The following is a 27,691-nucleotide window of genomic DNA, read 5'->3' on the forward strand; positions in this document are numbered from 1 at the left end:
CATAAACAGAAACAGTACAAGAAGGAAGAACCAAAGGTGTAGAGGGACAGGCGGCCACTGAGAGTAAGAGGAAGAGTAGTAACCACCAGCCATTTCTTCTGTGTAATCTTTGACTCTTTAGGAGTTTTATTAAACTTTGATGATTTCCAACTTTATACAGAGATAATTGAAAAAACTGTAGCAGATCTTTTCTATAATGGATAAATGGAATGGGCTCTTGTGAAAGACAACAGAATGAAGATTTGTTGCTTATATAGTGAATTCTATAAGGTTTCTCTATCTGGGTCCCTTGGAAAATTCTAAAAAGGGAAAAAAAAATTGTAAGAAAGGCTGTATAGCATTACTTATTTTATTGAATTTAACCTTTTGGATGCATACTTCCAAGAAGTTTCACCGACCATGGACCAGTGTTTTTAGGAGGGACAAGAAAGAAACTACCAAGAAACATGGTAGGGCTGGAGGTGCATGTCATCTCACCTCTCCAATGTTTGCTATTAAAAAAAAAAAAATTTCTAACTTTTTACTGTAGTATTCCCCTGGATTCTTGATATGAAGGCTAAGAATAGCAGAGAGAGTAATGATGAAATAAATTAACAAATAAATAATAAAGCAGATTGTTAGATCAAACACCAAGAAACACGAATAATAAAGAGACAATAGATCCATACGACCCAGAGATTTAACGAGGTTCACACACCAGGGTGGTGTGCTACGTCCTCGGGCGAAGAAGAAGATGATTCACTATGCAGAAGAGAGATTACACCCTAGCAACGGCGAGGAAAAACTCGCCCTGAACCCTAGCTGCATGAAAACCCTATAATACAATGACTTTCTCAACAAGCAACAGTACATTATGTTTGAGTCGACCCAACTCGATCCGGTCGAATCATAGACCCCTCTGCTTCCATCATAGATTTCAGAAAAATTCTCATTCGGGTCGCCACCAAAATATGTCGAATCGGGTCAATCTTCAAAACAGGTCAAGAATTCGAGACAAACTTAACACAGATGATGATCTTATGTTATATATAAGTCTTTTATAGGCTTAAAAGAAAAATTAGGTACAGTTTTCTCTTGATCTGGGATGTCACATAGTCACGATGCTATTTGTGTTAACTAGGGCTGTGTTTGGTATACATTCCTATTATGAGAATGTGCATTTCCATTCTGAAAATACAGCATGTGTTCTTAACTGAGAATGAGAACATTGTTTAATGCTCAGACATTTTATCAAACACCTCATGGGCGGAATCTCTTTGGTGACAATCCCAAACAATATTACATCAATAACTCACAAATAAAAATATAAAATTTTGATTGGTTCTTTAGTTAGTATTGCTTACATCAAATCGGTAAAGGTCGCGAGGAAAACAGGAGATTTTAGGATTTTGGATTCTAGAAGAGATCTTAAGAAGGAGAAAAAGAGAGATATTTGGGGCGAGAGAAGCGGTTTTTAGAGAGAGAAAGAAAAATAGTTTTTGGAGATTTGTAAAAATGAGACGCTATTCCTTGGGAGATAAGGTGTCTTTCATAAGATTAGTGGCGGAGCTATTTTCATCGAGACTGTGCCAAAAGCTGAAGAATGGAGAATGAACAATGCAGAATGGGAAAATATCCCATTCCAAAATGGGCTGCAGTCTTGACTATGTTCTAGAATTTTGAGAATGGAATACTTACCAAACAATGTTTTTAACAGTCCAAAATGTGTTTTTGATCCAGAATGCATTCTAAGAATGCATACCAACCACAACTTAACGTTCAGTCACACGACTTAAGAATACGTTATAATATATTATGGAGATTACCACTTATATTGATATTCCATGATTGAAGAACTTCAGATGTGTGACTAAGTCCATGGCACAACAGTGTTGCCCAAGGATCTAGTATTGGTATTTGTGGATTGGATCACCCATAACTCTGTCACGATAACATCAAAAGTAAACTCAAATCAACTACACGCGCCAAGTATGGGAAAAACAACCATAATTGACTCAAACTAATATGGTTTCCATCCTATTTGTGGTGTATTCTTAGAGTCAAGACAGATAATATCTAGTATAGATTGAAAAATGGTATAGTACGCCAAAAAAGATTTCTTAATGGACTACTTGGAAGGTTTCCTACATGTGTATCATGTTTTTCTATGTGCCAAATAATGATTTATTCATTCTAATTATTTAATCGTGGAGAGTTCTTTAGATGAATCACATGTATTCAGATTTGGTAGTTACTGTCAGCCTATTTTATGATGTTTATTTTTCACTTTTTGGAATGGAGGAAATTAAAATTATTAAAGAAAACATAATTCTCTTTTTAAGTGCGCTTATTTATTTTGATTCAAGTTAGAGTACTTCCTCAGAACGATTGAACTAACCTTTTGACTAAATAGGGGCAGAAGGTAGCTTGCGAGAATAATTCACATGTCGCCACTCAAATTTGATTTACTTTTCGTAAGCCTATTAATGCAGCTCAGCTGGAAGAGATTCTAAGCCTCTCTGTACTGCCACCTAATATATATATATATATATATATAGAGAGAGAGAGAGAGAGAGAGAGAGAGAGAGAGAGAGAGAGAGAGAGAGAGAGAGACTGGCACGCGGCTATCTTATCTTGGCATCATTTATTCCAGAGAGACACACAAAGAGAGCCAATGGTTGTTAGTTTGTCAATAGGTGGTCACATATATCATCCATGAGGAGAAAGGAGAAACTATGAGAAGGCAGATTTTACGCGATCATGTGCCAATCTTTTTCGCTATATTCGATGAATCTTATTTAGGTATGTAGTGTCACAAAATCGCACCTTCCTATGACAGTATACTAGCCAAGAATGACTCAAACGACCATTCTAATTGCGAAATAATGATATTTCTTATCTTACCAAACCCCCCCCCAAAAAAAAAAAAGTAATGATAATTCTTCTATGTATAGAGGTTATAAATATGACAATCATTTCAGAGTATAATCAATCAAATACCCACATGTATATTGGCATGCATCTTCATGTGTCTATGCATGTCTATTTTACTCTGAGCACTATTGTGCATTGTCAATGGTTCTAAATTTCAAAGTTCTAATTTGCTACTTGGTAAATTATGTTTGTACTAATTTTACATGTGCTTAAGAGATCTTGAGGTTTACATGTCCACATAATCATGTTGAGTCAATCACATTTAGTTTTCAACTTCTATTCAATGTATAATTATTAAAAGTTTCCATCTTTTAATCCTGTAGGTTTTCTTCTAGCCTATTCTATGCGGTTTCTTTTTGACTTTCTAGAATGGAGGAAATTATAATTACTAAATGAAACATAATCCTCTTTCCAAGTGTGTTTGTTTACTATTGATACTACCACCTAATATCTTGCATTTGTGTTTTAATTAATTGAAATTGGCAACATATTCAAGGGAGAGGCCAAGATGGATATGCACACACCTGGCTTACCTTGGCATCATATACACCACAAAGAGAGAAACATAGTCGATGAGTTTCAGTTTGTCAATAGGGGCTACATCATCAATGAAAGGAGTTGATAAAAACTATGAGGGAGCGTATATTGCATGAGTGTGTGTCCACTGTTTTCGCTATACTCAATGAATCTTGTTTGGGTACCTAGTGTCATATAGAATCACAATCTACATCACAACTTACTAGCCTAGAGTGAGTCAAACTACCATTCTAAGTATGGAGTAATGAGATTTTTTTTTTTTATATGTAGAGAAGGTATAGATATGAAAATCATTTCGGAGCTTAATTCAATCAAATACGCATATGTATATTGGCATGCGTTTTCATGTGTCTATGCATGTCTATGGGACTCTGAGCACTATTGTACACTCTCAATGGTTCTAAATTTTCAAATATCTATTTTGCTACTCGATAAATTATATTTATGTAACATTTATATGTGATTAAAAGACCTTGGGATTTACTTATCCACATAATTATGTTAAGCTAATCACATTTAGTTTGCAACTTTCATTTAATGTATAGTTATTGAAAGTTTCCATCTTGTAATCCTTCAGAATTTCCTCGAGCCTATTTATGTTGTTTCTTTTTAACTTTCTGAAATGGAAGAAATTGAAGTTACTAAATAGAACATAATTATTTTTCTAAGTTTGTTTGTTTACTATTGGTACTATCACCTAATATCTTGCTATGTGTTTTAATCAGGCAAGATATTCAAGGAAAGGGCGAGAGGGATAGATACGTAGCTGGCTTATCTTGGCATCATATATACCAGAGAGAGAGAGAAAGAAAAAAAAAAAAGAGTCAATAGGTGTTGCTTTGTCGATATGGGTCACATAATCAATGAAAGGAGGTGAAAGAAACTGTGAGCGGGCATATATTGTGCAAGCGCGTACGTGCCCGCCATTTTTGGTATATTCAATGAAACTTGTCTACGTACATCTAGTCTCACTGAATCACACCTACACATCACAATTTACTGAGCCATGAGTTACTCAAACTACCATTCTAAGTACAAAGTAATGATATTTCATATATGTAGAGAAGGTTTGGATTTGAAAATATCTTTCCATTAACTTGGATAATTAAATTCTTCTTTTTCTATATTTCATTATGTTCTAACCTACTAAAGATTAAAATTCTCGGTATATATAGCCCCCCTTGGGTGGCATTGAGACCCACCACCCTCCTTTGTTTTCTTTCTGTCTGTGATTTGGTTCTGCTGGTTTTCTATTCTACAACTTCTTTTCCTTCTTTTTCTTTCATTGCGATTGTATTTGATCATCATGCAGACTGACCCAAAGACTGGCTCTACCTCAGCCAACTTCCGGCCCCATTCTAGTGGGAATCCTGATGCTTGGGCTAGATCTAACAACCATCTACAGGGAGCAGAGGCAAAACTGGATCATCCAAGACCTTTTTATCCGCAGACCTTCTCATCTTCTTCACAGGCTAGGGGTGGGCATCAGATCACTCCTCAGATGGGTAGGTTTGAACACTCTTCTGCTCCCATGTCCAACCCAAGCTACCCATATAGACCCCCAACTTCGTCTCAACATGAATTTGGTGGTTATGGGCCCATAAGAAGGGCTGGGCATAGCACTCCTCCCTGGGATTTTGGATCCATGCAAGGACATGATCATGGGTCCATGAAGAGAACTGCCAATCCTCAATTTCAACATTCTGGTCCTCTCAGGTTCGACCCGTATGGTAATGGGTTTGGTCATGGTCATGGTTCTGGTTCTTATTTACCTCGGGCACTTCCCCAGTGGTTGGTCAGTCCACAACCGTACCGGCATCGACCGAATAACAGGACTGATTTATCCCTGTTCAGATTGCAGAACTGGCCGTTGGGACCAGTTGGACCGTGGTTTTTAAGACCTGAACCATCCCAGGCCCGGCCTGTTTTCGGAGATATTACCATGCAGGGACGTGATGAGCTAATCCCCGAACTTGGGCTTTCTGGAAAACAAATGCTAGAAGGTGACAATCATCCTTTGGATCATTCGGAGGAGGGTATGGTTCGGTGCTCACCAACCCCTGAGCTGAATCTGACAAAAGGATTAATGGAGCCAAAGCTTGGGATTGGAGATGACAGACCATCCAGTCTTTCTTCTGATCAAACCAAAACAGATCCATACATGAGGGATTTACCAAGAGATGAAAATGGCGATGAAGAAGTCAATTCAGGGGGCTTGGATTTGACTCTGAGGCTGTAAAAAATATTTTTGATATATAGGGAAGAGTCTTCTCTTTCTTTCATTTATGTTTCAGCTTGATCTTCTTTTATTTTTTGTTTTTTGTTTATTATTATTATTATTATTTTTTTGTAATTTAATAATTGGGAATATGCGAGTTCTCGTATAGATTAAATATTGGAAAATGGTATTCTGAGTTAAATTTCGTTTTATTTTTTGAGTTGGATAATGAGTCTTTATGCGATGAAAACACTAGAAAGGATTGAAATTTTCTTTCCAATCTATCTCTAGCATTCTTGGGCAAGAAGAAATACAATTGCTAGGTAACAAGATGTGGATGTTATTTCGATAAAGATAAATCCGTTTGCCACTTCGATGACCATACTATTTATTGAATGGTCAATTATATATATATATATATATATATGCACAAGTGCATTCTTCACTTAATCCTCCTTAGTGTGTATATGGATTAACCCATGTACTGTCAAGTGGAAATAGTAAAACATTATACTTTAATGGGCATAGTGACACCTAGAAGGGTCCATCCTTTATGTTTACCAACTCAGTTAGCCAACCACCCACCCTCAAAAAAAAAAAGGGATTTATCTTTTGATTATTTATGTAAAGTATTATGGCAATAATAAAATCCATGCCTAATAAACTGTGAATTTTTAAATTAGGAGAAAAATTGCTACACTACCGTTGTATAGGTTCCCTTAATACACTTCACATATAAAACAATGGGCCACATTTGCGCATTCTCCTATTCTACCCATATGGACCCCACATAGATAATATCATTTTTCAATCCCTCATTGGTGTGACCTGTAGATTACTTCTTACATTGCCCTTGTAGGAAACCCTCTCCCCCTTTATCCCTACGCCCAGACACAACCCCTGATTTTAGGGGGGACATGGGTTTCTTTGCATAGCCCTCCTGAAACTAGAGGTTGTGTCTAGGTGTGGGGAAAGCGGACAGGTAACATTCTTCCTCCTAAATTATTAATAGAATATTCTGAATATTCGACCTCTTGTCAAACGACTTATTTGTTGGAGAATAGGGTGTGGAGATGATAAAATTTTGGATACCAACACTTCCTGAATTCAAAATTCCTCCTCACATTCAGTCAGTGAATATCTATACCTAGGTATTTGATATGAGGGGTTCCTATGAGAATTGGAACTTGACTCTCATTCACTCTATTCCCTCCTCAAACCCTTCAAACAGCTAATCACATTCTTAGAATTAAATTCACCTACTAATGATGACCTTTTTTGTCCTTAATCCGAAATAGGGCTTTAACCTTTAAGGTTGTTATTTCATGTCTTATTAAATGACACTCTCATTGTACACCTGAATCCCACCTTTTAGATTTTCATCAAAAAAAAAAAAAGAATCCCACCTTTTAGACCACAAGTACGGAATATTATGTGGAAATTAAACCTACATACTAAATTTAAATTTTTTTCTATGGAAATGTTGTGATAATGGTTTAATTTCAAAACTTTATCTCAATGTCTTGTTTCCAAAGTTGAGACTCATGTGTTCTTTGTCAGTTAGCTGAGGATTCTTTATGGCCTGTGTTTATTTAATGCTCTTTCTCAAAAATAATTTGGTTTACTAGCACACTTGGATCACACTGAGTTTTTAGAAGTAAGCTCTATTCATGATATAGTTCATGATTTGATTGAGTCAACTCTTAACAAATCTATTACCCCAAAAAAAAAAAAATCTTAATAAATTAGATATAATTTTTTTTTATCAGTAGTTTCTATCATTATGTATTATATTTGGCATGAAAGAAACTTTGTACTTCATAGACATGAGAAACCTAGTCCCAATTGGGTTCTGTCAAATATTAACCGATGGAGTGTCACCTTAACATCCTTTCCATATAACACTCAACTCTTTCAACGCTTTGATCCTATTATTTTGAAATCTTCACAGCTTCCTGTCAACCTCCAAGCTCAAAGTCTACGTCCACAAAGTGGTTACTCAGCTCCAGTTACAAATGGAAGTCTCAAAAAGGAAACCAAGGAAGCTGGTTGGGCATCAATCTTATGTAAAGGGGAAGAAGCAAAGGGGGAAGGCCATTGAACAGGGACTCTATTAGCAAAAATGGGAATGGAAAAAAAATAGAAACAGATGGTATGGATTTTAAACAGTAAAATTTTTCGAACGATACGGTCAAATAAACTGTCAAAAAATAGATAACGGTAAAAAACGAAAAAGAAACGATACGGGTTTTAAACGTATAGATTTTAAACAAACAGAACAAAAAAAAGGGTACTATACTCCTATAAATTAAGGACTTATTACATGAATACTTGCATCTATGATCAAAATAACTACGGTATCTAACACTAATGCATATATATCTCATGTCTCATTATAAGTTTTATGACAAATTGAATATCATCCACTACTAATTCTAAATTCATACACCACACATGTCCAAGTTTTATTAAGCAATGTGGTTTGACTATGATGTTATTCATTGTTGTTAATATAGTCAGCACACTCTTGGAGTAATGTATGTTCAATTTGAGTTAGGAGTCATCATTTTGAAACATTTTTCAGCAAATGCATCAATTTGTATCTCAATTTCGGGATACATACATTGATATTGAATTGAAGGTGATATCATGAGAAACATAGGTCATTTAGTTAGCTTCAAGTCGGTGAAAGAATCAGGTGGATCAGAGTTCGTGAGAGAGAGATATCGTCAATCAAAAAGACATTATGTTCAACAAGTTAAGTCTTAAAAAATGCCAAAAAAGGGGAACGTGTTTAGAACGAAAATGGTTGCCGTTTGCTGTTTTTTTAAGTATCTTTGAGAAGCATATGGGAAAACGTGTTTTAAACGGTAAAAAAAGAGAACATGTAGTTTTAAACGCGTTTTTCCTAATGGTGGGCAGGACAAGGCTTCAAGTGCATAGAAGTATGGACTGATTCTGCTCAGCTAACACTTATGGTTACGGAAGGAGAACTACCATAAATGGCTGTGGCAGCGGTTCCATCTTTCGTTTCATATAGTATCATGTTTTGATCTTTTTGAGTCAATTGTGTATATAAGGTTGGGATGCAGTTTGACCAGCTCATGTATTACCGTATCAGCTAATATCGATCAAGATATGCTAAGTCGGTAAGTTCAGATTTTTGTAATCTCTGTTAGTTTTCTAATAGACTTTCTTTTCCATAAAAGAAAAATTATAAAAAGAATACGAATGACGGGCTACACGCAAGTACAAAGTGGTAAGATAATGAACTTCCACTCATATTCATTTTAGGAAAAAACGAACATTGTTTGGTCACGTGGAAGTTGATGGTGGAACCTGCTCTCAACATAGAAACACATAAAATTACTGCCATGTCTTTTGAAATAAAAAATTACATCCATATTGATACTTTGCACGCTCTCTAATTGGTCCCTGTACTGATGCAAGGGCCAATTGACCAGGCAGCAATCTCTTACCCTTCATTTTATTAGTTTACAGTTGTATTAACCTACCTCAAGTTTAAGGATTCCCTACGGCACAATGTGAAATGTGAAACAGAAAAGTCTATCCCTTGACCTTCCTAGGGGCATGTAATCTACTGGCAAGCCACCGACCAACTGAGCAAGCAGCTGTTCACAACCAAGTTTGCTTTCAATGAAAACCAAGTGCTAAACTCATTCGTGCACACTGCGAGAAAATCGGAGGGGCTGTAGACAAAAATGATAAAAAAAAAATCGTATTAGTTTCCTGTGAATAGTAACATTATCCAGTTTCCACAACTACAAATTCTTCCTCCTCAACCCCCCACACCCAAAGAAACAAAAAGGAAAAAAATCTTTATTTTTACCCATAGTTCCCAAGGAGTTTAAAGATAGCCCAAGCACAAAAGTTCTAAACTCAAAATGCCCCTGTAACTAACATTAGTACCAAAAATAAAAATGTACAAACATAAACAGTAGAGGTCATAAATGTACTGGTGTCATTGACCATTCACTTGATGGTCAGATTGTTGCCGCTAGGATCCAGGGAGCTCTGAGGGCTGCCCTTCAATTCCCCATTTTGTTTGGCATTCCATCTGCTTAGTGCTTCTTACTCAGACGCCATAAGCTACAGATGAGCTCATCTCACTCAGAATACGGCAGTATGTATTGTAAGCAGATGTATTTCTGAAGCCAGGAATGAAATCTGAGAAGAATCTCAAGACTGCTGCTAAATGTTGCGAGTCATTGGAAGCAAATGCTGCTTCGAGAAATAATGAAGGCTGGATGGTATTCACCTGCAAATCCACGAATGCTTACGTCACAAGTTTTTTCAACATCATAAATGCATTTAAGACCATGTATTGAAGGAGGTGTAATTACAAAACATGTGCACAGAGATGAGGAGAACAGCGATGGCAGCCATAGAAGATGAATTGAAACAGAAAACAACACGGATCATGCATACAATTGGGTTATGTTTTCTCCAGTTTGCACATTACACTCTTAGATCTGTTTCATCAGGGGTTTTCATGGATGAGGAAACTGTCTCAAGTTTGCATACAGTTTTCCGAGACTCAGGTCAATGGGGCACGGAAATACTGGTTGCTTGCTGAGTGCCAAGAAAAGAGAAGAAAAGAAAAATTATTCATTTTTTTTTTTTTTTGAAAAAATATGACATTAACTCATCATTGGTATCATAATGGTTTTTGTCCTACAACCATATACATGCCTATACTGTATTCTAGTGAGTGGTCAATAACTGATCTGGTGTCGCAAATAAGAACCCACCTTAATAGCGAAGTGTGTCAAATTTTAGGTTCAAAATCAACCAAAATGGACATGAGCTAAAATGGATGTTGAACTTGACTGCACCATTTCATGATCTAACCCAAACCCCAGTTACATGGATAAACCAATACAAATCAGGTCAACATGTCAAATATTATGTTACTATTGTACAAGTCCTACCCCATAATCCAATTAGACTCTCTCTCTCTCTCTCTCTCTCTCTCTCTCACACACACACACACACACACACACACATTTTGGATTTGGGAGTCCGGAACCTCCAAATATGGTAGCTGAATAGCAAAGAAGAAAGATCTGATATAAACAGGCATTATGATGAAAGGGTTAATTTGGATTTTTCAATCTGTGGACCTAAATCAGTCTGTGGACCTAAATCAGAACAAATAAGAATAATTACAAAATATATAACACCTTCTTTGTCCCGAATAACAAGATTCCCACAAACGGACAGTTTATGAGCTTTGATAAAGTTAGAACTAAATAAGAAAAAGAAGGAACCAGGCATAAAAAAAAAAAGTAGTCGAGAAAAATAAAATAAAATAGAAATAAACAAATAAAAAGAAAGATCAATCAAATTTTCTTTTAGTCACTCTTTAAGTCTGTCCTGTTTACTTTAAGCCTCTTATTTGATTTCTTAGATTCTCTTTATCGGCAGTTCCTGATTAAAAATTGCTATTTTCTTTTAAGCTTCATAACTTCCCCTCACTCCTCTACTTATTCAAGTAGATCCCAGCAAGCTGTCCCAAACTTCCCAAACTAGGGTTTAGTTTGCTCCCATAGACATTATGGGTACCATGATCCAACCCCAAAACAATAGTATCCAGCTTTCCAGCACCCCTGGTAGTGTGAGGTCCTGAACCATACAGCCCAATCCAGCTTCATAGGTGTCAATTGAACTGGGAAAAATGTCAGTTTTTAGGTTTGGATAGCCGCTTCCAAATCTAATTGTTAAGTGCAAGCAAGTAGCAACTACTATAATCTGAAATACTATATGATAAGCAAGGGAAATTCTTTGCTGTTAAATCAGGGTATTTTGGAAGAACAGGTTGTTCCAGCTCGATACCGTCAAGAATTCCTGACTATTGCATGGGAACAGGTTCATCTTCGAACCATTTTTCCCTTCCAATATTTTGTTGGGTGCAGGTAGCCAGGTACAATACATTTGAGGGCAAAAGGAAATTGGTGGTTGCTTCGGAACAACTTATTGCTTCTAAAGTGGTGATGGAAATGATTGTCATATCACTTCAAAGTTGATTTAATCATTTAATTGGTGGGGAAAAGATGTAGCTGATCTTGTTGCAATTCTGGCTTCAGGGGACCTGCATGTGCCTTTTGCTAGCAAAGGCATGAAATTGATCAACTGTAAGCCATCAGATCCAGGTTGTATTATCCTTCATATTGATGGATCAGTAAAAACCAACGTGTTTACAGACTGCTGGACTGTTCAAACCATCAACCTTTTCAGAGGGACCATCCATTCCAATTGGTACCAGAGGGGAGTCGGAAACTGTTGAACAATCAAAAACTGCCTCAACCAAAATGTCAGATCATCCACAACGTTCAGACTGGTTCGTCAAACCATCAGACCGTGGTGTATGCTTCATTAAAAGAATCAGAGTAATCTATGCTAGAGAGGAGACTCAAACCCTCAACTCCACAATTAAAGCAAGCCATATACACTATAACAAGGCACATTTCGTCATTCATGGTCTCAGACTCTCCTATGTATTATTTATAACAAAAATAAAAATACGTTAAGCTTCTTGACATTAGACTGTTCAGACCGTCATGCCTGACAGTCGGATTGCTTAACTGCCAACCTTTTACATCAGTGATCTCACACCCAGTTTGTTTTTAGATATATTGATAAATGGTACCTGTCGAAACAGCCTCTCGACATTTCTCAGGGTAAAGCAGTGTAGTTCTTCCCCCCGGGGACCTCGCACATGCGAGAGCCTCGTGCACCGGGTACACCCTTAACGGAATCTGTGGCTTCGGATGGATAGAGATGGGATTTGTTTCCTATCTATTGTGCGAGGTTCCCTCACCAATCAAAAAAGGCTGTACAAGGGTGTGTAAGATGCAAAAATCAAGGAATCATGTTTATTCAGACTCGATGAATGTTGTGAATTGCCACAATGGAAGGATCCTGTGGCCAATCATATCACCTACGACATCCCAAGGAATCTCTTTTATGTTATAGAGGAGGACGCTTGGGCATTTATAAAGGAGTAGTTGTCAATTCATGGTTTAAAGTATCTCTGATACCTATACGATACCCTCCGATACGTATCTTAAATTTAGCTGACCGATACGATACATGGAATTTTCAAAATCCTTTCGTATCAATATATATCCTATGATACATACCAATATGCACCAATACACTATCGATACGTACTGATACTCTATGAAAAATATAAAATCGAGGTGAAATATACATTTCGGTATATATTGGTGAGTATTTGTATGTATCAATCGGTACGTATCGATGAGTATCAGTACAAATCGGTGAGTATCGGTATGTATCGATCAGTACGTATCGGCATCGGTACATATCATTGAGTATCGGTATGTACCGATACAGTGCGCAATTGTCATATAATGGCCAAGATGGGTATTTTTTTAGAAAACACGATTTTTTGAGGGGTTTTTGTTCCAAAGTTACTGTTAGCCATATTTCCCTCTAACTAAAGTGGAAATCAAGGTTGGGAACAAGGATTTTACATTTATGGGACAACTACAAACCTTCAATTCTTAGTGCGATACCCTCAATTTAGTGTTTATGCATAATACATGTTATCAATAGCTTTTTTTTAACAAATTTTGTATGCAAAAGTGTTTAAAAAGGTGTTTCATATCCATTTATGTGTGTATCTTTAGCGTATTTCAGATACGATACAATACCCTCCGATACGTATCTTAATTTTGATCGACCGATACCGATACTTTAATCCGTCACTCATAGTTCTTGTGATATATTAGATGATCTATTTTTTGAAAGGAATTTTAATATTAAGAACTACCTGGTTTTTTCGCGCATAGCGTAGGGCTTCAAGATAATATCCATCTTGCAATAGAAATAACACATAGTCATGATGCAACGAGAGCTGTCTCAGCATATCCATACCGAACTTCCTTGTCTGGATATTATGGCGACCTGACTCTAATAGTTGTAATGCTACTTCTTTAGACGGCTCAAGGATCTGCATGAAGAAAATATAAAATTAGGTTCCTTCACCACATGTCCACATGCTCAGAAATAGAAGGTAACTCTTCCTTACAGGAGGACTCAATGTAAGCTTAAAAGTAGAACAATAAGTAGCATAAGCAACGGTAGTTGTACTCATAATGTTAATACTACTACTGCTACTACTTATAATAACAATTCTAATAACAACGTCAACAATAATATAATAATAGCAAGACACAATAATACTAACAACATAGGCAACAAACAATGAAAATAACAATTACAGTAAAAACTGAGCAAACACAATAAATGCATGTATATGATTTTAAATCACGTACTTTTCTCATAAAGCATACCACTTACAAATTGAAATGGAAATAACACCATGCTTATGAATGTATAAGTTAAATGAACCATGCCAACAGGCAAGATTGTGGCAGCTAAGTCAACAAACGGACCTTGTTAATGATGAACAATCCAAGTTCCACATAGTGCTCACTGCGGTCTAGCAATTGTACGGTCAAGACATTCATATTTGGATGAACTTTGAGTTTTTCCAAAGCAGCACTGCAATTAGAGAAGATCAGGGTTTCATGTGATGAAAGAAAATATGGCTACATGAAGCCTCAAAAAAGGTAATTCTAAATTTCTACCACTAGAACTGGTCATTATAGCATGCAAATTTAACCACCATTATACCTGCGGAAGTACTCAACAATAATAGCAACCAAGTAAGAAGGATCTCCTGCCATCTCTTCCTCTACAGGAGCAAAGACAAAACTGTACATCTCATCAGGTGAAATTGCTGGAGAAGCAACTTGTGACTCCTGTTGCCCAGAAACATCAGAGTTCAATGGATTGCCACTGGAACCAAGCACTCGAGGTTGTAAAGTTGACTGCTCAACCTCCACACCAGAAGTTTCAGCCCCCATACCTTCTTCAGTTCCCACACAATGAAGATTGTTGGATAGGGTTTTTTCAAGAGGCTCTCCTGAACTGTTGTTCACTAGTTCTGAACCAACATTCTCCTCAGAGTCTGAAACCAATGAAGTTGATTTTCTATTTACAGTCAAACCTGTGGTAAGATCCGGAGATCCATTTTCCACATCTCCAGTCTTGGATTGTTGAGGTTCCCTGTCCATTCCACTTGCAGTTGTAGATTCATATATGGATTTTCCATGTCTTGCAATTCTAGTCAGAGAGCCATCAGCTCCGGTCCTAGAGCTATATATATGCTGTATTCCAGAAGTGGAAGTAGTCTCACCACCCACCGTCCTTCCAAGGAGAGAACTTCCTGTTTTAATTGAATGAGAGTAAGAGGTGACAAGCACATCAACTGTTCTAGCAACCATGGGTATGGGTCTTCGTTCTAGAATTATAGTGCGAGTAATCGCCAAGCATAATTGCTTAGCCTGCAATGTAAATCAAATGGATTATAGCATCAGTCTAGGTGCTATAACTAACATTTTGTACACCAGATAGATAAAGAATATATGGGAAGTGCCAAATGCACTCAAAATCATAATATAAGAACATTACCTTACTGGCTTCCAGTCTACGGCGCTGCAAGAACTCTAGAACAGAAGGCACTTCTGAGTTACTGGCAGCAATAGCCTACAAGCAAAATATTATACGATTCTACTTCACAAATTCATGGAGTACACCTTAGTAACTAAAAAATAACTAGGAAGTAGGAACAATGCTTACCTCCAAGTCCAAATGGATCCTCCACAAAGCACCATGAGCAGCATCACATATAAGATCTGGAATGAGAAAATTCCACTCCTCTCCATAGATGATTCCTTCATGGTCACTCATTTCACTTACCTCTACATGAACTGTATCCCTACTATTTAATCGAGAGGATGAAGTATTAACCCTTGGTAAACCCCTCAGTAGGAGAGGAAGTGGAGCAGATATCGGTGCCCAGGAATCAGCAAATATGTCATATAAAATAACAACTTTGGCATCCACTTGATGGACAAGTAGTACATTATCAACCACACTGACTGCAATCTTGCTTGAATAAATTGGCAAAGAACCCTAAAATGCGGGAAAAAAAAATTTCCTCAAATGACGAAAAATACATCCTGGTAGGAGATAATGAGAAGTAATGTATTCTACGAGAAGTCAATGAGATTACAAATAAGCTTCTCTAGAAATACAAGCAGAAGATTAATTTCTAATACTTATACTTGAGTCTTTGAGTAGTTAAGCAGTAAGCAACAAATAGAAAGGAACAATAATAATACATCACGTTCCTTATCATAACATAAGTGAGGAATGAATCTTAGTTCCCCATGAAAAGAGCAACAACATTTATAGCAAACAGAAAGGAAAAATGAATCTTCTGAGCAAGGTGTTTTGTAATTAAGCTTAGTGCCAAGGATTTATGCATGCTATAAAGGAAAGCATGGTGTTGTTGTCACTTTCTGTTGCTGTAGTTGTTGTCGCTTGCTGTTTCTGTTGTTTTTTTCATTAGTCATAAGACATCATAAATGAGAGATTGAAGTAGTGACTAGTGAGTGAGCAGAAAATGAACTTTTCAGTTATATGCCACTCGTGGATCAGACCCACCAAGAAACTACATGTGGAATTGAGTGGTGTGTGTTGTATTTCCCTAACCTCATGTATGTTTGATTGCTTCAGTTGCATTTTCACATTTCTAGTAGCTAAATTATGTGTAGTCACACAGATACAACAATATTAAACGTACACTATAAAACTTGGGTCCAAACCACAAGTACCATTTTGAGTGTTTTTTTTTTGTGAAACTAATTTATAAACTAATTCATGGAATAGTGTAAAATGGTAAAAATAGGCAGCACAGAAATTAAGAGAAAAAACAAAGAGGACAAAAAACTATTTTCTGGGCCTTGAAACCTATGTTTTGATTTTGGCCCAGAAAAATCCTAAGTTTCGATCAGGTTTCAATCGAAACCTGGGAAATCTTGGTTTTGGCCAGGGTCGAAACCGGCCTCGAAACCGAAACTTAGAACCTTGGGTTTAAGAACCACCTTGTCACCGAGGCATGACACCTTGACAACTATGGTCATGACCATAGCATTCTTTGGAAAGATCAAATAGATCGTCAAGCTTAGTCTACCCTATCATGAAACAACACAATCCATTATCTGAAAAATACAAACCAGCTCTATCAGGGCTGATCTGCATGACTAAGTGTAAAAAAGGCCTTCTACCAAAAAAAAAAAAATAGCCCTTCTTTTTTCTCTAATTATTTAACTGTAACTTATTTAGGACAATGGTTGTGGCCTAAGAATTTTAATAAATTTTTTTAATATCCATTTTTTTTTTTTACGAATAATGTCGAAGGATATAATACAACCTATAAGATGGGGCTAGGCCTGACTTGGATAGAAATCTCTTGGGACAGATTAGGCCACTCAACACAAAATAAAGGGAAAAAATTTAGAACTAATAGATGTAATCGAAAGCAAACCAGTCCTGTCATAATGAAAAGCTTTTTATTTTCCCCCTTTTTTTTGCCAGGGGTTTAAAACTTTTAGCATTGAAGCTGGACAGAAGTATGAAAAATGGAAAGCTTTGTTGTGTTGACATACATTGTTGTGGTCCTTACCTAACAGTCCGAGCTTTTAGGATAAACAGTTGTAACATGGTATCAGAGCCAGGAAGTCAGGTGCTTTTGATCCTAGGTAAGTGTAAGGGGTTTGTGTTGTGTGTTGTTGTCGGCCCCCCCCCCCCACCATGTGCCCCTTTGCTAAAATTGCTGGACAGAAGTATGAAAAATGGAAAGCTTTGTTGTGTTGGTATACATTGTTGTGGTCCTTACCCAACAGTCTAAGCTTTTAGGATAAACAGTTGTAACATAGTATGAGAGCCAGAGGTCAGGGCCTTTTGATCCCAAGTAAGTGCGAGGAGTTGTGTTGTGTGTTGTTGTTCCCCCCACCATGTGCCCATTGCCCCCTAGTGCCACGTGCAGAGCCATGTGTGGGTGCGCCTGCACGTGCAATGCTTCTTAAGTCCTATCTGGCCCATAGTTGTCATGGCGTCGCCTAGGCAGCGATTTGGCGTCCTGGCGGAAAAAGAAGTTCATGGCAATGCTATGATTTACGTGACTTACAAATGGTGGTCTCCATTGGCTGATAGGCATCGCCATGACACCGCCATGGACATCAGGTCACGCCTGATTCACTAGGCGGTCGATTTTTTGTAAAATGCAGGGTGATTTTGATAGGGCTATATTGATTTTTTATGATTTGATGTTACTTAATGTTGGTTTTATATGTTATAGGGTATATATTGTAGGCTTGTAGCATGCTAGATAACTTTAGAGAAGAGGGGAAATAAAAAAGTAGCATACTAAATAACTTTAGAAAATAGGAAAAATAAAAAATGACACATGGGCGATTTGACCGCCATGGCAACGCCATAATGGGCGATTCATCGCCAAATCGATTAGCCACCCTTCCACTGCCCTGGATCGATTTGACGTCGTGACAACTATGATCTGGCCTACAAGACTTCCAACAATCACCCATTTGGCAACAAATCCTCAAGGAGAGAAGGAAAATGCCTTTTGATCAATTGAGCACCGGGGGGGGGGGGGGGGGGGGGTACTTTGATATGCATTGTGTGGTTCTTACCTAACGGTTCAAGCTTTTTGGCATAAGCGGTTGTCACAAGCTTTACGTCTTTACATGTCTACGTAAATTTCATTCAGATAATCTATAAGTGAATGGGAAATTTGGATCAGACAAATGGAGGTACATCTTTCTGTTGTTCATACATCAGACGGGGGGGTCAGGGGGAAGAAAGAAGAGCACCACATGAATTACCTGTTGCACAATGGCATCCCGGTAAAACCTATACAAGTGGAGTAGCATTGCGATCCTATCAACTTGCAAACAGTATATCCTTCCATACCTGTAAATAATGATACATACTTAAGGAAAAAAATATAACTGAAATTCCATGCTACAAAAAGACAAATTTTGAAATTTTCTTAGCAAGAAGAAAGCAACAGAAAAAACTAACATTGTAACAATATGAACATCTTCCACAGCTAGGACAGGTTTCTCATTTGCCTCTGCTTTTGCCATTGCCATCTCAAACCTTGGCAAACGAATAATTCCTCCAGATGAAAACTGAAAATGAAGAGTAATAAGAAAGTTAAAATTATATAAGATTATATAAGAACATGAATGGGAATGATCTTGTGTATTATTTAAGAACATGAGTGGGACTCATATTGTCTATTATCTAAGGCTAAGATGAAAAGAAATGCACCAGAACTTTGTTGGAGAAATAGGAAAGTAATGAATATCAACAGATGATAAAGAGCAATTAAATTTAAATATTGGACAAAACTTGAAGTTACTAAATATATCCAGTTGATAGAAATATGAAATAAATGTCTATTTTTAAGACATTGACCAATATAGAGGCAGCAAACAGATGTGTCAGGGAAGTATTGTAACAGTGAAGACCTGTGACTTTTAAACTGTTTGCAGGAAAAAAAAAAGATCAATACATGTAATAGAGTATGTGAAGGGGACATCAAGGTGTACAACCAAAAGAAGAAGAAGAACCAACCACACGATCCATCTTTGTGGTTGGAGGATTAGAAGAAACAAGAAGAAGATGGAAGAAAGAAGAAGGAAAGAGAGGAGTCGAACCAGCCTTCCCAGCGCTGGGTTCGAACCCCCTTTGTCCTCCCATTTGGCAGATCTTGTGGACCCCACCAAATCTTATTTTGTTCTTTTGCTTTAATTCTAGTATTATTTGATTGTTTTAAATAATTAGGAAACTATGACTTCTTTCTATTGGTCTATTAGGTAGTTTATTATTTCAAGTAATTGAGTTTTTAAATATCTTTTGTTTATTTTTCGAAGTTTTATTCTATTTAAGTGTAATGCCATTGGCCATCGTTTTTTCAATCAATGAATAATATTTTGAATGCAAAAGTTGTCGCTTTTCTCTCTCTCACGATCTCCTCTCACTCTCGTCGGCCTCTCTTTCTTTCTCGCCTTTCTCTTTCTCTCTCTCGCTTTCTCGCCTCCCCTCTCTCTCACGACTTCCTCTTCCATTCCCTTTCTCTCTTTCGCTGCCTCTATCTCCCTCAACTGCTGCTGCTGATCTCCTCTTCAATAACTGGGCTGCTGCTGATCTCTTCTACAATAACTGGGCTGCTGTTGATCTCCTCTTCAATAACTGGGCTGCTGCTGGTCTCTCCTACAATTAACCAAGAACTGTTGAAACACCGAATGGATTTTCTTCATCAACAACAGCGTGGACAGCAAGTTTTTTCATCCTTGGAGGACATCATCTTCTTCTTTACTCCTCAGACTTGGACAGCAGGTAAGTAATGAACTGAACCTTTCCATCCCCCCCCCCATTGTTCCCCTTATTATTTGCTTCATCCACTTCCATTAAAACCCCCCCTTTCAGCCCATTGTTTGGCCTTTATGCCCACTGTTTTACCTTAGACGTTGCTGATTTTCTTATTATAAGCATGACTGGTTTTGGTGCATATAACATGGGATTCTTATATACCTTGGGTGCTAAATAGGCTAGTGTTAGAACCTAACTTTGCTTGTTGCTATGTTCCCTATCCCATATTCCCCCTTGACGCTTGAGTGAGTTTATGTGTTTTCTTCTTAGACTATTATTGCTCATTAGTCTCACTTTATTTCGCATGCCAATCTTGTTTGCTGAGTTTCCTTTATCCTGTCCAACCCAAGTTCCTTGAGTTTACCCTACCTAGTTAATCAATCTTGTAGGAAACCTAGTCACCTAGGAACCCCTACATCAGTATGTGTATTGTCATCAAACTTATTTTGTTGCATAGGATGCTATAAATTAAAGGTTGAAATGGTTCTGTCCAAGATACAGTATTAGAGACTGGATTGGTCGCTCCAGTCCCAAAGTGGATCAGACTATCCGGCCTGATATCGGCCTATCTTTGAGGAAGACCGGATAGATCGGAGACCGCCAATCCCAATACATATAGGCCAATCTGATCTTGAGTTTTTCCTGAGCTTTTTGGTGCTACAGATACAAGTTAAAAGCCAACCAGGTCGTGAAACTAAAGCAGTATATTAGCAGACCTTAGCCGAAACTAGGAAGCCCCCCACCACAAAGGATGCCTATTTTCTCGCATCTTCAACATTATATGCTGCTTTTTTAGGGGGGGGGGTAGGGGAGTGGGTGGGGATGGGGGTGGTGTGGAACAGAGAGTGTTATGAAGGAAAACTATCATTTGGACTGATATTTTAAGAGCTGGCTGACATAAATTCAACTGCCATGTTTTACATTCATGCAATTTCTGTTGAGTACTAAGAAATATCAAACGATACGAAACCTAATGAGAAGAAATCCCTAACTTTTAAACCCTTAATGTAATTGGCATCAGTAGATCTACCTGATATCCAGTGAAAGACTTGCACTGCATTCCAGAGGCAAGAAGAACCAGCCGACTTTCGTGTGTGTAAATATACCAGCTCACAGTCAATCTTTTTGTCTCAACCAAGCGGAGTGCTTTCAACTCAGGTTCATATGCAAACAGATCCAGCCCACTGTGATTGAATTTCATATCAATGAAATGAAAATTTGAAAACAAGCCATACTTTAGTGAGGGCAAATAACACCCAGACTAAATCATCTGAAAATCAATGTTCTTTGCTATAGCCTATCGAATATTCATGTTAACAGGGAAGTGGACAGCATCTGAAAGTTTTCCAAAAGCGTGAGACATGGGTTCAAGGGGAAAGAGTGTACTCAAGATGCTCTTCTCACACTTACAGAAAAGGCTGAAACATCCAGGTCTATTTAACTAAAACATTATCTTGGCACATTAATTCAAAAGAATAAAATATGTGAGAAGGTTCTCTGAGAAAGCGACAAAGGGGAGTCACTCAGAAGGGCATTGCTTCAGGTTTAATCTATATCTCTTCTCCTTCTTTGTCTGCCTGCTGCTCTGTTCCCCCTTCAAACAGATTGGATCTGCTGTAAGGGGACAGGGAGGTCATTTCATGTGAAGAAAGGATAGAGAGAGGGTGCTACCATACCCTCCACCATTTTCTCCGAGAACCTTTTCCCATTAAATATCCTCTTGAATTTATGATAAAGACAAGTCCTAATTATGTAAAAGACTTGAACTAATTAAGAAAAACTCTGCCTTCCAGAATAACACAAGGCATAACAAGCTTTCTTCCCACGATACAACAAATCGGTGTATATCTAGCATTAGGCACTACTTATGTAAAGAAACCTGCACCATATCCATATTGCAGTGGAAGTTGGAAATTAACCAAGGTAACATTTATTTTTTTTGGATAGATAGGCCCCAGCCAGGGAGAGTTGAATTAATGACCTCTTAATTGTGAGGTGTTGGTCTTTACCAACTGAGTGACCCCCTTGGTGTTGACTAAGTTGACATTGATTTAACACGTGGCCATATGACAAGGCCTTTGCAGAATATACAAAGTTGCGTTTACCACACACACACACACACACACACACACAAACAAAAGAGGCTGTAGCTTTTCATTCATTTACTCCAGAAGCCTCCCATATAGACTAAAGAGAACTCATTATTTGAACAGAGTATTGAGTGAATCAGAATAGAAGGATACCAAAATCAAGATGCAGTGTAAAAGAGAGGCATTGGCAGCAAATAGATTTCTACACTTCCATATTCCAACAGATGGGATTGCAAAATAAAGAGCAAAAATCACCATCAAATAATGTTGGACCTAACAGCTTGGAATTCCACTGGTGCTTTTACATTTAATTAATTAAAGTTGCATTAACTGCATATAAAATATCACCCTGATTGGTTGTTTTTTGCAGCACATACCTTGTCTTCACACATATAACATCACAAGATGGGCAATCTGTCCAAAAGAATCCCAGTATGCTCTCAGATTCTGATTTACTCTTGTGGATAAAAGACTCCCCAGTATCTCTTTTCCTGAACTCGATCTCAAGATTAGATCGTTGAATTCCAATTACCTTCGCATCTAGTGAATATCGAATAGAAATTACCGGCCCTTCACATATTGAATCAGATGTAGGAGCATCAAACAGAGCAAGTGGAGCAGTTTTCCATGCAAAAACCTGAAGGCGAAGAAGAAAAAACAAAAAAGGGACTTCATAAGACATGGTGCAAGAAGGAATTAGACTAAAAATAAAATATACTTTATATTCATCCCTCATTTACTGCTTCTGTTCCTTCCTAAGGTCAATATTTTTTTTGGACACAAGATTCAAATTTCAAAATTCATATATTGGCATGTACGGTGCTAATGCGTATAGGTTACAGACAATATCAGTGGAATCATAAGAAGTCCATCAGACCATCACTAGCTTTTTTTTTTGTCTGGTAATGATCCATACCCACCTATGAGGTACTAGCCATGAGGGTTCTCTTCATCAATGAACTACAAGATGTCTTACTTTTATCACTCAAATTTGCCCTTATGCACAAATGTTATTAAAAAAATAAAATAAATAATAATAATAATAGAAAAGAATTAGAGGGTCCATGCATTGAAAACTTGATCCCAAGAGACTTGAGCATCCATATTACTCGAATGGAACAGAAACAGCATAATACTTTTTTTTTTTTTTTTACTTTAAAGAGTTCATTCTTGTTAAATAGAGTTGAACATTCATATGGTTCACCCCATTTACTTATTATAATAAGCCCTTGTTGCGTTGAGTGTACTGCTTAATAAATCATGGATTTACAGATTCATGATTCATTGTCAAATCCATAGATCTATAATCATCTTAGGAGACCTATGTAACAAAGACATTTCATTTCCTCAGAACCCTACTATGTAGGAAAGTTTGTAATGGTGCCAGTATCAGGCACTGCAATTCTGTTTCCCATAATGCCTCTACATGATTTCACAACAGATACCACATCAAACACCCCATATCCTTGTGGGAGAATGTTTCTCCTGTCCACAACATTTATATAGTGCTACACCCTGACTACGGCTTCACATGACCCCTTTGTAGGTGGAAGCCAAAGTACTACATTTTCATTCTTCTGTCTACCTTCTACCTTCTACCTTCTACCTTCTACCTTCTACCTTCTACCTTTTACCTTTTACCTTTAATTGTTTTTTTACAAGATCCTTTTTAACCTCACACTAGAATTTTTTGCCAGTAAATCTCCTTCAAACCGCTGCCAAATCACTACTACAGCCAGCTCCCACCAGTCCTAACCTTCACTAATTCACCCCAAACCATATGTTTTTATACTCTTTATAATAAAAGGGAAAATCTTGCTGTAACAAGACTCAGTGAAAAAGAAGTTGTACCTTACTTTTTTGCCCTTTTGATGGAACACTTTTTTTAATGAGGATCAAATCTTGTCATTTCAAATGTGAACTCAAAAAGCGTGCAAGACAATGACAGATCTTGATAGTGACATAATGACACGATGCTTTTTTACCCTAACTTAGAGAATTCTTGTGAATATGAAAATTCAATAAAAAAAAACCAAGGTTACAACTTCTCATTTACCACTTCGGTGAAAACAAGAAGCACCCGTAATAGAATACTTTTATCACTAAACCTTCATCCAACATCACAACACCCTAGTTCGAACCTTAGCCTATTCCAATCATCTAAAAGCCCTAATTTCTGCTTTACTTCTATACTTTCAGTACCTAAACAGCAAGCATTCTTTCCCATGATTACATTGTAGCCAATTGTTATTCTAATATAATTTAGAGCATGATTTCACTCCTGGAAGCAGCCAAGAGGGGAGCTGCAGCAACACTTTTCTTCTTCATCTATTACAAGGTTCAGTTCAATCATGAAGATGCACCAAAAATACAAGCATATATGTTTACTCATCTATTGTACTTCTCAATCCAAATTTAGGTTACAATACCTGATCAGATGTGATGGAGAGTAGTAACTTATTCCCATCATCATAGAATAGACCTCTTGATCCAGGAATGTTGCATCTTAGAGGTGGATGCCGAATGTAAACATGTGAAAGAGCACCACATCCACTTAACCCAACACTCGGTTGAGCACCTGATGCCTTTCCCAACATGTTATAATTTTCTCGTATCTCAGCCTTAACAATAGAACTTGGCAGAGTCTAGTAAATACTATTGTAGTTGGCCCTCGAATGCTGGTTATGATCTTTATGGGAAGAACAGCAACGTGAAGTTCAGTGAATGTCTCAATAGTAAAATCTGGAAGCTCCTCAACCTTAAACCTGCCCTTTAGGCATTAATTCATCCACAAAACTTTGATGTCAACAAGAAATGCATAGATTAAGAATACAGCACTGTTCTCCTCATTGTTCTGATTTTCTTCTCTTCTGGCTTTATAAATAGAGGTTGTAGAGACATATGACTGATTCTACATACTGTGGAAAGAGGAATCCACCTTAAAACTTCCCTCTCAGCTGTTACACAACAGAATATTTGAACATCAAGAGAACTTAACAATAGATATCAATTGATAAATGTTCTTCTACAGATACAGTATAATATGTTCCATATCAACTAGAAAAGCAGTACCGTATTTTGCATGCATGTTTTTAGGGCAAGAAATTCCTTTAAACACATATCACGTTCAACCTGTGGAACTTTTCCAGCAACGCAACTCCCATATTCTTTCGCCTACAGAATTGAATCATAATTGAAGTCTTGAAGCAACATGATGTACAGGCATCAAGCAGATTGTATTCACTTTTGCAGAAGAGCTTAGCAATTGCTGCAAACGAGTGTTAAATATCCAAAGAAACAATGCAGATTTTTTTTTTTTTTTGGCATGGCTTTTGTTATCATTGCTTTTTATTCTCTTTTATCGGCATTGAGAAGCATGATGCTTTAAGGAAAAATTCTCACAACAGTTTAAAGTTCCCTTTGAGAAAATCTACTCGCTCCAGATAACAATAAAAACATTTTTATAGAAAAAACAATGTCAACCATGACTTCTCGTTTGTTTGGAGGATGTGTTCAGCCAAATCATATCGCAGATGATTTAGCTAGGTTAAAGACTCTTTGTACTTTCAAATTCTGTAGCTCTTCATTGAGGGTCTCCCACTAGTGTCAGTCAGTGCGGATTGTTGTTGTATTTCAGCACTGTATTTCTTCTCTCCTATTAATAAAAAAAGAAAAATTTATAGAAAAAAAAAATCCAAGAAAGCCAAGGGCCTGCAGAGATTTTTACATCTAATTAGGAAAGCTCAGCTCTTATGTCCACACAGCAACCTCTCTTTTTGGTGGAGGACTTGTTCAGCCAAAATCCTTGGCTTTTGAGCTGGCTACAGTGCAGGATTCAGGGCTTCTATGTATCTGAGCCTCTACCCCGCGGTTTTAGGTATCGGTATCGGATTGGCTGTATCGATTCAATTCATATTGATATCGGCCTTGACTGATACCCGACCGATACAGATCAGCCAATATGGTATAGACATCCATTTTTTTGGTAAAAAATGCCTTTTTGATCCAGCATCAGTCCGATACAGCCAATACCAGTGCCGATATCATGAACTACATCCATGCTCTATCCCATTGGGTTGTTCTCTTTAAGGATTTCCAGCTCCTTGGGTCTAGTGCTGTTGTTGCTGCATACTAGCATTATCTTTGCTTCCCTTTTATATTTTTTACAATTAATTTTTACTTATGATAATAAAACTTTTATAATATTCAATGTAATGGAGCATTAGAACATGGATTTTGCCTAGAAATAGTTGAATATAACCTGAGATGCACAATTGACCAAAATGCGCTTGAGCGTAGTAGTGTGCATAGTAGTGCTTCTCTCTTTCATTTCCACTTCACTGAAATATAAGTTGCCAATAGCTTGAATAAAATTTTATGAAGATCTTCGTCGTGACACTGCATATGTACAAATGGAGAGAGAGGAGGAAGAAGAAGAAGGATACAAGGAAATTATTGAGGCACAGAATTTGAAATCAAGCAGAACTACTTAGGATTAATGCAAGCACTAACATAAATCTTTGTCACTATATTGGTGGAATCTAAAATCATAACCCATAGGCACATTAGTTAAAATAAATGGTAACAAAATCTAACTGCAGTTAATGAGATATCAAAAAGTCTTTCCACTACTTACTCTACTTTCTTATTAGATTTCTATAATCATAAAAAGTCTGGTGCTGCCAAATTTTCAAGATAGTAACAAGACAGGAATTCCATATACAAATATATTACGTATGATTTTTTTATTCATGGTCACACCTTAAGTCACAGAAAAAATGGAAATTGACATGAGTTTGAGATCCGAACTTCAAAGAAATCCAAGTCCAATAATGATCCGAAGCATCAGTAAGTGGCTAGAAATTATCTTAATCAGAAAGTTCATCATCTGATCCAACTAAAGGCTAGTAGAGACACAGAACTGACCACTAAGAGGAAACAAGAAAAACAAAATATAGGGTTTGCTGTGAATTCGCAGATAAAATGCCCTAAAGAAAACTAATGAATCTCTTAGCTTCTGAGAATCTTGCATGATAAAATGATTAATGGAATGCATCAAGGCATTGATTATCTACGTCTCTGTCCTTGTAATCCAACAATTTAATCATTCTTTTGTCAGTGATGGAAATTATATAAAAATTAAAAAAATAACCAGTCAATCTGTGATTTTCTATAACAATCCGAATTAGAACGAAGAATTAAAAGAATATGATTTTTCAAGACATGAGATCTGAAATAGACAAAGTTGGGAGGAGAAGTACCTTCGAAATGAAATTCTTAGTCGATTGCGCGAGGCTATGAGCGAAGAAGACAGAAGGAGGCGTTGCGCAGTCTAATTTCACACCACCATGCGCTCACTGGTTTCTAAACTACCTAACGGTCAGGTCTCCTTTAGGCTTTAAACCTTTCAGTGGTTCTGGCGGACGGTGCAATATCACGCAAGGATCAGTGTATACGCACAGTCGATTAAATTTTAATCCTAGGCTCGCCATGACCGTCTTCGTATATTGTGTTGGAAATTTAGCGGTGCCAACCGGGCCTAATCTGCTACCCGAAAACCCAAACCCACGCCCCC

General features: G+C 37.3%; 1 protein-coding gene across 4 annotated transcripts; it reads right to left on the minus strand.

The window, feature by feature from the left end:
• Nucleotides 1–8,918: 8,918 nt before the first annotated feature.
• On the minus strand, nucleotides 8,919–27,576 carry LOC122089150. Of its 4 annotated transcripts, XR_006143250.1 has the most exons (15): nucleotides 27,378–27,576; nucleotides 26,378–26,514; nucleotides 25,189–25,290; nucleotides 24,546–25,073; nucleotides 22,494–22,753; nucleotides 21,057–21,210; nucleotides 18,671–18,780; nucleotides 18,472–18,559; nucleotides 15,362–15,697; nucleotides 15,194–15,268; nucleotides 14,354–15,066; nucleotides 14,113–14,221; nucleotides 13,488–13,667; nucleotides 9,646–9,947; nucleotides 8,919–9,378 (listed from the first exon to the last, which is right to left on the minus strand). XR_006143250.1 is itself a non-coding variant. In XM_042658653.1 (14 exons), exons 4-14 carry the CDS (start codon nucleotides 24,711–24,713, stop codon nucleotides 9,765–9,767), a joined length of 2,376 nt encoding a protein of 791 aa, XP_042514587.1. In that variant the 5' UTR covers nucleotides 24,714–25,073; nucleotides 25,189–25,290; nucleotides 26,378–26,456; nucleotides 27,378–27,576; the 3' UTR covers nucleotides 9,392–9,764. The 4 variants fall into 4 exon arrangements, 3 of the variants coding, with proteins under 3 accessions (XP_042514587.1, XP_042514586.1, XP_042514588.1); XM_042658653.1 differs by lacking the exon at nucleotides 8,919–9,378 and having other exon boundaries at nucleotides 9,392–9,947; nucleotides 26,378–26,456; XM_042658652.1 differs by lacking the exon at nucleotides 8,919–9,378 and having other exon boundaries at nucleotides 9,392–9,947.
• Nucleotides 27,577–27,691: the final 115 nt, after the last annotated feature.

Source organism: Macadamia integrifolia, chromosome 9, assembly GCF_013358625.1.
Source record: "Macadamia integrifolia cultivar HAES 741 chromosome 9, SCU_Mint_v3, whole genome shotgun sequence".
In the NCBI taxonomy this organism is placed as follows: domain Eukaryota; kingdom Viridiplantae; phylum Streptophyta; class Magnoliopsida; order Proteales; family Proteaceae; genus Macadamia; species Macadamia integrifolia.

Bases quoted from the DNA above. Each gene is read 5' to 3' on its own strand.
- LOC122089150 (XM_042658653.1), bottom strand. From the start codon at position 24,713: ATGTTGGGAAAGGCATCAGGTGCTCAACCGAGTGTTGGGTTAAGTGGA. The intron at 15,067-15,193 runs GTAATGTTCTTA...TTTACATTGCAG, and splicing joins GTAGACTGGAAGCCAGTAAG to GCTAAGCAATTATGCTTGGC. The intron at 9,948-13,487 runs GTAGTTCTTAAT...GTGGATTTGCAG, and splicing joins GCTATGCGCGAAAAAACCAG to GTGAATACCATCCAGCCTTC.